General features: G+C 51.4%; 1 protein-coding gene across 1 annotated transcript; it reads left to right on the top strand.

Moving 5' to 3' along the window:
• Positions 1-945: 945 nt before the first annotated feature.
• On the top strand, positions 946-8,861 carry MANF (mesencephalic astrocyte derived neurotrophic factor). The gene is made up of 4 exons (XM_075939461.2): positions 946-1,108; positions 4,292-4,419; positions 6,117-6,258; positions 8,496-8,861. The coding sequence occupies exons 1-4, from the start codon at positions 1,021-1,023 to the stop codon at positions 8,678-8,680; spliced, it is 543 nt and encodes a 180-aa protein (XP_075795576.1). The 5' UTR covers positions 946-1,020; the 3' UTR covers positions 8,681-8,861.
• Positions 8,862-8,968: the final 107 nt, after the last annotated feature.

Raw genomic sequence — 8,968 nt, 5'->3', positions numbered from 1 at the left:
GAAAAGGCTGGATACCTTTGGGAGCAAGACATATTCATCAGTCACCAACCTGTCATGCCCGGATATGATTTTATTAATTATGGGAAACTCAAGGCTCAAGGAACATGGCCTTCTACAGAAGTGCCCCTTTTAATATAAGAAAGGCCATACCCGGTCAGACCAAAGGTCCATCAGACCCGTATCCTGTCTGCCTGACAGTGGCCAATGCCAGGTGCCCCAGATGGACCTAACTAGTTCTTTTTTTGAACCCTGCTAAAGTCCTGGCCTTCACAACATCCTCTGGCAAGGAGTTCCACAGGTTAACTGTGAGCTGAGTGAAGGAAAAACTTCCTTTTGTCTGAAACCGGCTGCTGGTTCCTCTCATCTGGTGCCCTAGTGCCCGTGGGGCAAGCGACTCACTTTCCCTCAGTGGCTTTCTCCACGCCCCTCCCTCCCGACCCAGGGGCCGGACAGGCAGAGCGGGACGGACACTAGGACCCGTCGGGGCCTGGCCGGGGGAGGGGAGACCCCAGCGCCCTCTGCCGGCCCTGATAGGCTCAGCCCATCCCCCGGCTTCAGGGCGACGCCTGCCCGTGACGTAGGTTCCGTCCCGCACGAGGATCCCGGGACCCCTGCTCTCTGCCTCGTGGCTTCCGGCTCCTGGCACGGAGCTTGCCCCGCACAAAGATGGCGGCTGCACAGAGCCCCTCCCCCCCCCCATCATGACACGACCGCGCTCCTCACAAATATGGCGCCTCCCGGGGGTTGTTCCGTTTCCTGGAGACCGCCGGCTGAAGCCGTTCTGCGCCGCTCTTCCAATCAGCGGCCGCCAACTCTCCCGTCTCGGCTGCCGAGTGACCAATCAGGAAAGGGAGCGTGGAGGCCCGGAGAAGGGTTAGCCAATGGGAGCGCGAAGCGTGAGGGAGACGCCGGCAGTAGCCAATGGGGTGGCGGATAGGCGGTGCGTGTTGTCAAGGCTCCGGTGCTACAGGGTCGTAGAGCGGCGCGCGCGCCTGAGGCAGCCGGGTGCGGAGCGGCAGGATGCGGGCGGCCAACGGGCTCTGGGCGGCGCTGGCCCTGATCCTGCTCCCGGCCGGCAGCCGGGCCCTGCGGGAGGGGGACTGCGAGGGTGAGCGGGGGGGGCGCCGCGCGGGCGAGTCTCTGCCCTGGGGAAGGGAGGCGGCGGGGGGGGGCTGGGTTGGGGGAAGGGAGGCTGCGGGGGGGGGGGCTGGGTTGGGTTGGGGGAAGGGAGGCTGCGGGGGGGGGGGGCTGGGCTGGGTGGGGGGAAGGGAGGCTGCGGGGGGGGGGCTGGGTTGGGGGAAGGGAGGCTGGGGGGGGCTGGGTTGGGGGAAGGGAGGCTGCGGGGGGGGGCTGGACTGGGTTGGGGGAAGGGAGGCTGCGGGGAGGAGCTGGGTTGGGTTGGGGGAAGGGAGGCTGCGGGGGGGGGGCTGGACTGGGTTGGGGGAAGGGAGGCTGCGGGGGGGGGCTGGGGGTGGGGGGAAGGGAGGCTGCGGGGGGGGGCTGGACTGGGCTGGGGGGGAAGGGAGGCTGCGGGGGGGGGCTGGACTGGGCTGGGGGGGAAGGGAGGCTGCGGGGGGAGGGCTGGAAGGGGGGGGAAGGGAGGCTGCGGGGGGAGGGGGCTGGGTGGGGGGGAAGGGAGGCTGCGGGGGGGGGCTGGACTGGGCTGGGGGGGAAGGGAGGCTGCGGGGGGAGGGCTGGGTGGGTTGGGGGAAGGGAGGCTGCGGGGGGGGGGCTGGACTGGGTTGGGGGAAGGGAGGCTGCGGGGGGAGGGCTGGGTTGGGGGAAGGGAGGCTGCGGGGGGGGGGGCTGGGTTGGGGGAAGGGAGGCTGCGGGGGGGGGGGATAGGCTGGGTTGGGGGAAGGGAGGCTGCCGGGGGGAGGCTAGGCTGGGTTGGGGGAAGGGAGGCTGCCGGGGGGAGGCTAGGCTGGGTTGGGGGAAGGGAGGCTGCTGGAAGGGGGTTCCCCTAAGGGCCTGGCAGTGTCTGCGGCAGAGGCCAGAACAGCTTCATGTCTCCTGCAGTTCTGAGGCCAGAATGTAGATTTTTGGACAGTATTTTGATGCCCATCTTCAAGTGTCTAAATACCTTTAAAATCTGCCTCTAAAGACTGCAATTTAGTAGCCTATCCCACGGTTTGTTTTCTTAATTGCTCTTATTTCACAATTCACCTCCACTAAAGGTCCATTCCATACTCAGTTTTTCAGGTAACTCTCATGTCCTGGGTTTAGGGTGTTTCCTCTGTAATTCCTGAAAAGCTCCAAATTAAGCCAAGTAGGGAAGGTGGGGGATGGTCTGATTAAATGTTTTGTGGTAAAGGTAAGGAAGTGAATTTTGAACTTGATTATTGGCAGGTCAATAAAGGAGAAAAGTGACCCTTGACTATTTTCAAGTGAATATGTAAATTGTAGGAATGTGAGGGTTTTATTCAGTGGGGCTGGAGCAGCTCCCCACTTGCCATGGGCAAGAGGCTGCACCAGCCCTGTGGAGGGGTGAGAGAGGGAGGGAAGGCATACCAGGGACAAGGGAGAGGGGGAGAGGAACTGCTCCAGCCCAGTTGGAGCAGCCTCCACAGGTGCTCTCCTTTATTCAGTTAACCCACTAAACAATATATTTAACTTGTTAGCCAATTAAACAGGATTGGGCATCCCTAGTAAATTGCATGCCTGACTTGATAAGTGAAACTTAATTTTAAAAAATTTGTCTCCTTACATAATGTAAATGAGATTCCATGGTGACTAACAGACTCAGCAAATGGAACTCTACGAGTAACTTTAAAGCTATAGTTACCCAACTTGGATTTTCCCTGCAGTTCTGGAATTTTGCGCTGCTGCTGCTGCAAAAAAAAAAAAAAAAAAAAAAAGCCATAGTTTCTTCCGTTTCACCTTGTCTGAATGATGTTACAAGGCACTGGGCTGCTAAAGCTACCAACAACATGCTGGAACTCTGGTTCAGAAGTAACTTGGTCACCAATATCCTTCCCTGCAGCATCTGGAATCTCTTGAAGCTCTCCTATACAAATGCTAGATTACAGCACAAGAACAGCTTGAAGTACCATGTGAGAGAAGTAACCTGAAGTGGCCAAAAAGGATTCTGTGCAGCTAGAAAAAGTTCAGCTGTGAAGGGGGTTCAAATTATGCTTTCTGCCAGTGTTACCCATTTGGAGTGTAAACATCTTAGTCTTGTGTGGCTCCAATAAGTGGTCTTGTATTTTCCATTTCCTTGTGCCTTCCCTTGACTTTGGAATTGAGTGTAACAGTAACTGGAGGCCATAGAAAACAGTTGATTCCTTCTCCTGGTATCAGTAAAGTGTCTGGAAGCCCTAACTTGTGCCATTTCTGGCCCTCCCCTCCAGATAGGGTAATTGTAGGGAACCTTGTCTTGCAGTCCTGTTACCTCCGTGATGAAAGGGTGCTGCCAAGGGGTTCATTTGGCCTGAATACCTTTTCATACCGGTGATGTTGAAGTCAAGGTTGAGTTTCCAAAACTGACAATTTTAAACAAAACTTTTTTTTCATTTTGTAAACGGAGTGGACTTGATCTATAGTGACTGAGAGATCATATGAGCATAAGCTTTCATGGGCAAAGACCCACTTCCACTACATGCATCTGACAAAGTGGGTCTTTGCCCACGAAAGCTTATGCGCCAATAAAACTGTTAGTCTATAAGGTGCCACAGGACTTCTCATTGTTCTTGCAGATTCAGACTAACACTGCTACCCCTCTGATACTTGAGAGATCATAAACATGGAGTCGGCATGGATAAGAGTATGTAATTTTTAGAATAGTGTTGTAAATCTTGGATTGACATTGAGGTGTGTGGTGTGTTTTTGTTTTTTTTTGAGAGCGAAGGTTATGTAAGTCTGGGCATTAAATTGGCTCCTCCCGCCCACCACTGGCAGTGTTTCCTATATTGTTTGCTGCTAGAAACTCTGTATTGTATTCTTGCAGCTGAATCCATGCTGTTCTTCTAGTATGTTACATGAATGCCATTGATGGGTTTTCTTTTCTCGGGTCTCAGTGGATCTGTTTCTTTTCTCTGTTTCAAGTATTAGTGAGACAAGGTGGGTGAGAGATGTATATGAATCGCCTGTCCTCATTCATGCTCCTAAAGTTTTACTGTGGCGTAATTGTTACGTGTGCAGCTTGAAGAGGATAGGTTTATGGTTGCTAATGCAGTCTGTCCGAACCTCAGTCTCAAAACCATTCTCTTGTTTTCACATAGGAGTTTTCCCCAAGTACTGCTTTCAGGTTAGTGCGCACATTATGAATCTTTCCATCTTTTCTCTCTTTTAGTGTGTGTTACATTCCTGGGAAGATTCTACCAAAGTCTAAAGGACAAGGATGTTGAGTTCACACCAGCTAATGTTGAAAAAGAACTCTTGAAATCCTGCAAAGAAGCAAAAGGCAAAGAGAACCGACTGGTGAGTACAGGATGAACTTCCCTGGTCTGGTACCCTCAGGACCTAACTGGTCCTGAACAAGGGAATTTGCCAGATGGGGGAAGTCAGTGTGCCCAAGACTCTGCTTTTCCTTCTGGCTGCCCCACTACTGCCCAGGGGTTTCTGCTCTCCCCCTGGCAGAAGGGAGCTCTGCTTTTCCCCCAATGGCTCTGCTACCCTCTGGGGCTCCGTGCTCTCCCCTCACCCTCCTCCCCAGGCTTCATGCTCTTCCCACAGCATCTCTGCTGCCACCTGAGGGACTCCCGCTGCTGCCGGGGGCTTGTACAGCTACTCCGCTGACTGCTGCTCTAGCCCTGGTGACCAGGGGTTCTGTGCTTCTCCCAGCAGGTCTCTTGGCTCCCTAGTCTGGCAGCACTCCTGGCCTCAGCTCAACAGCTTACCCCCTTGAGTATTCTCACGGGGTCACCTCTACATTGTCGGGACAGGGGTGTTGCCGGACAAGGGAAGTCGGATTATGCAGTTTCAAACTATAATAATCTATCACCATCTCTTTTGCAAAATAATTCTTAAGATACCTGGTAGTGTGTAGAAACTGGGAAAGTCTCTCGCTTGGTTGTGTGTACAGTGTAGGCCTACACAGGAAAGATTTGAGGAGGGATGCAGTCCCTCCCCACCATACCAAAAAAAACCCAGTTTTCCGTTGGTTGACCTAATTTCTCCCTGTAACTGAAGTGCAGTGAGCTTTTTTATGAAATTTTAATTTTCTACAGCACCCCTTGAGCATTACGTGATGCATCTAGATTCTGTACAAACTATGTTTAAATATGTATGCTTATCAACCCTTGAACAGGGAAATGGGCAGAGGAAAGTGCTAATTGAAAGCAGTCCAGAATGGTTTCAAAATGGAATGTCCCAAGTAGAAAGGCCCACTGATCTCTGAAGAGAACTATCGCTGACTTTGTCAGGCATCCTTAGGGACATACTTAAGACAAGCTGTTCTTGAACTGAGAAAACTGCCTTCAGCTCAGTTCAGATGAAACATAACCGGGCAGGGGAGGGAGGAAATAGGACCACCATCCTCAACATAATGTGAAGTCCACTTTTCTCATAGTAGTACTGGGACTTGTGCAGAAATATTCTCTACCAACAAATGCTGCAACCTCATCTGTTAAAAATGTGCTTGAGAAAAGGCCAGATAAGCCATTTCTTCGCAGCATGTTCTCTCTGCTCCTTATGGTGCTAAGGTGTTCCAGGCTGTAGAGTGAACATGGGGCTGCTATTCCTATTCCCTTCCCCCCCCCCCCCTTCACTTAGCTCGCTCTAGAAATCCAAACCAAAGCAGCAGGGTTCAGAGTCTTTACCAGTAGTATTGTCTACTCCACTGGATAAGTGGCGAGGAGTCCTGTGGCACCTTATAGACAAACTGAAGTGTTGGAGCATAAGCTTTCATGGGTAAAGACCCACTTTGTCAGATGCATGTAGTGGAAATTTCCAGAGGCAGGTATAAATATGCAGGCCAGAATCAGGCTGGAGATGATACCTCCACTGGATAAAACACTCTCGGGTAGAAGCATGGCAAGACTGAGAGATTTGTAAAGCAGAAAACTCAGGGTGTTTGGGAGGGAGGGAGGAGGCAACCAAAAAAATCAGCTGAATCCTTCTGAAGCATCCTTTTCCCTCAGTATCACTAGACACCTCATTCTTTTCTTCCACTGTAGTGCTATTACCTTGGGGCCACCAGTGATGCAGCTACCAAAATGGTTAATGAGGTATCAAAACCTCTGAGTCACCACATCCCTGTGGAGAAGATCTGTGAGAAACTGAAGAAGAAAGACAGCCAGATCTGTGAGCTAAAATATGGTGAGTTTGGGCAGACATTAGCTAAGTGGTTAAATAGTTGGGCTTTTCTACAGTATGGTTCTTTGTTCTGATAAGTAACGAACTTGCACCCTGTCCCTTAATATTGCAGAGCTGAAGTGGAGGGGGGAAGGTGATGAGCAAGTAGCCAATAGTGATAGTTGACTACTTGCTTACATCCAACTCGGAGTTCTTCAACAGACATCGGTTTATCTAGGCTGCAACATTGTTTATGCCTGGGATTAGGTAAAATCCTAGACTCTCAGTGAGTCCCCTAGCTGCCTAGGTCCATCATGAAGGCACCACTGATGTTCACAAAACCACTGCTTGGCTGCTGCCTAAGTCCTAATACTGTCCCACAGCTAACAAGTTGCATGGAGCCCTGCCAGGATTTTCAAATAAGCTGGCTCCCACCTGTCTTGCCTAAAGAGCCCAATCCAGCAGGTGTGCTCAGAGCACATTTTTCATTTTGCTCTTGGCTGTCTTGGGCAGCTTCCTGGTTAGCTTGTTGGCTTCTAAGAGTCCCTTTCTTGTGTGTGTCTCTCCTCATACAATGTGTGGGGGCCATGAATGCCATTGAGCAGTGCAGCACTGCAGTAGTGAGCATAGCAAAGGCCTAAGTCCCCTTTGTGCCTTTAGCCCTTGGCCTCTAGTTGGGAGACTCTTATTTGGAGTGTAGAATAGTACATAGGAAAGATTTTTGTGGGGAACAACCCAGCCTCATTACAGATTAACTAGGCCTAAGGCTATTGGCTGCAGTTGTTAAATGCATTTATTCAGGTAACCGTGAAACCGCATACAGAGGCAGTGGGCCAGGTGGGACCATGTAACTGTGCACATTAACTGATGAGCCTCACTGGTTAACCCAGTACACATGTACATGTTCACCCTCCCTAGTGTTGACTACAAGCTTCTTGTTACCAAATCCTATCTAAAGATATTTACAAGAGACTAATTTTCATTTTTAATGGTCCCTCTTGATTCCCTAAAAGTCTGCCTTCCAGTTCTGCTCCAACAAAACTGCTCAAAATATTCTTTCCTCTTCTGCTGCTCTCACTAGGGATGTAAAATCCTGGTTAACCAGTTAAAGGTTAGGTCAACCTAACCTTTAACCGGTTTAACGACTAAACTGGAATCCAGGCTGGGGACTGCTTCAGTCCAGCTGGAGCAGCTCCTGGCCCCAGCCCCACACTGAGGCTGGGTCTGTCACCAGGTCCTAGCTTCCACCTTCTGCTAGAGCAGCCCCTTTCTGTGGGGCGCCTGGACTCCCCATAGACAGAGGGGCTACGTCTACACTGGCATAATTTTCTGGAAATGCTTTTAAGGGAAAAGTTTTCCGTTAAAAGCATTTTTGGAAAAGAGCGTCCGGATTGGCAGGACGCTTTTCCGCAAAAGCACTTTTTGCGGAAAAGAGTCTGTGGCCAATCTAGATGCGCTTTTCTGCAAAAAAGCCCCGACATTTTTGCGATCGGGGCTTTTTTGTGGGAAAGAGATCTCTGCTGTCTACACTGGCCCTTTTGCGCAAAAGTCTTTTGGAAAAAGACTTTTGCCCGAATGGGAGCAGCATAGTATTTCCGCCAAAAGCACTGACAATCTTGCATGAGATCGTCAGTGCTTTTGCGGAAATTCAAGTGGCCAATGTAGACAGCTGGCAAGCTTTTCCCCAAAAGCAGATGATTTTGCAGAAAAACTTGTCTGTCTAGACACAGCCAGGCTGTTCCAGATGAGAGCAGTCCCTGCCCACAGCAGGCCCCTTGTGGAACTGAGGCAGGGTCCTGCCTGCAGCAGGTGGGGCGCTGTTCCAGCACCCACCAATTACCTGGAACTGATAAGTAACAACCCTACCTAGCGCTGACTAAATCAGTATAACGTGCCAGCCTCTTCACTGATTCCATATGTCCTAATGTGTAAAATTGTCTTCAGTTTCGTGTCATCTTGTTGCCCTGCCTCATTGCAAAATAACACCCCTGGTATGTTTGTTTAAATCTTATTTCCCTTTTCCTCTCCCCTTCCTTTCTGTTTTTATATTCCATTCATTGTAATGTAGATTGTATCAGTGAGGCAGTGCCTTGTTTTTAATATCCTCAAGAATAGGCCTTCTCCACTGAAGGGGACAAAACTCAAACACACTTTACTGTCCTGTCCACTTCATTAATATGTTATCTAGTTAATCTTGACCGCCTGTAATAGGCTTGTTTTTACTCATTTTGAATAACCAATGTCCCCCCCTCACTCTTCAGACAAGCAGATTGACCTGAGCACTGTGGACCTGAAGAAACTGAGAGTGAAGGAGCTGAAGAAGATCCTGGATGACTGGGGGGAAACGTGCAAGGGCTGTGCAGAGAAGTCAGACTATATTCGCAAAATCAATGAACTGATGCCTAAGTACGCTCCGAAGGCCGCCAGCTCCCGGACGGATCTCTGACCCCCCCCCCCCCCATTGCGCTGTTCTCGGTGGGGTCCCTCTTGCCCCTTTTTGTAAGTTATTGCAGCGGGCGGCCAGGCCGGGCGGGGTGACCGGCTCGTCCCCCCCCCCCCCTTTGTATTGCGGGGCCGCCTGCGGGTGGTGCCGCCGCGGAGACTTTTGTATTAAAGTGTGAAAGGAAGCGGGTCTCTCTCTGCGCCGCGGGGGTGGGGAGCGGCACAGGCCGCCTGGGCGGGCGCTGAGGCAGGCGGGGGGCGGGGCGGGGTCCGGCGTGGGAGGGGCTGGATA

The sequence above is a fragment of the Pelodiscus sinensis genome, chromosome 11, assembly GCF_052426305.1.
Source record: "Pelodiscus sinensis isolate ZL-2025 chromosome 11, ASM5242630v1, whole genome shotgun sequence".
NCBI classification, from domain to species: Eukaryota; Metazoa; Chordata; order Testudines; family Trionychidae; genus Pelodiscus; species Pelodiscus sinensis.
This window is presented reverse-complemented; position numbering and strand designations above follow the sequence as displayed.

What these genes read in the sequence shown, in the direction of transcription:
- MANF (XM_075939461.2), top strand. Translation starts at nt 1,021, where the DNA reads ATGCGGGCGGCCAACGGGCTCTGGGCGGCGCTGGCCCTGATCCTGCTC. An exon ending in GCGGGAGGGGGACTGCGAGG is followed by an intron (nt 1,109 to 4,291) that starts GTGAGCGGGGGG and finishes TCTCTCTTTTAG; the next exon opens with TGTGTGTTACATTCCTGGGA. An exon ending in GATCTGTGAGCTAAAATATG is followed by an intron (nt 6,259 to 8,495) that starts GTGAGTTTGGGC and finishes CTCACTCTTCAG; the next exon opens with ACAAGCAGATTGACCTGAGC.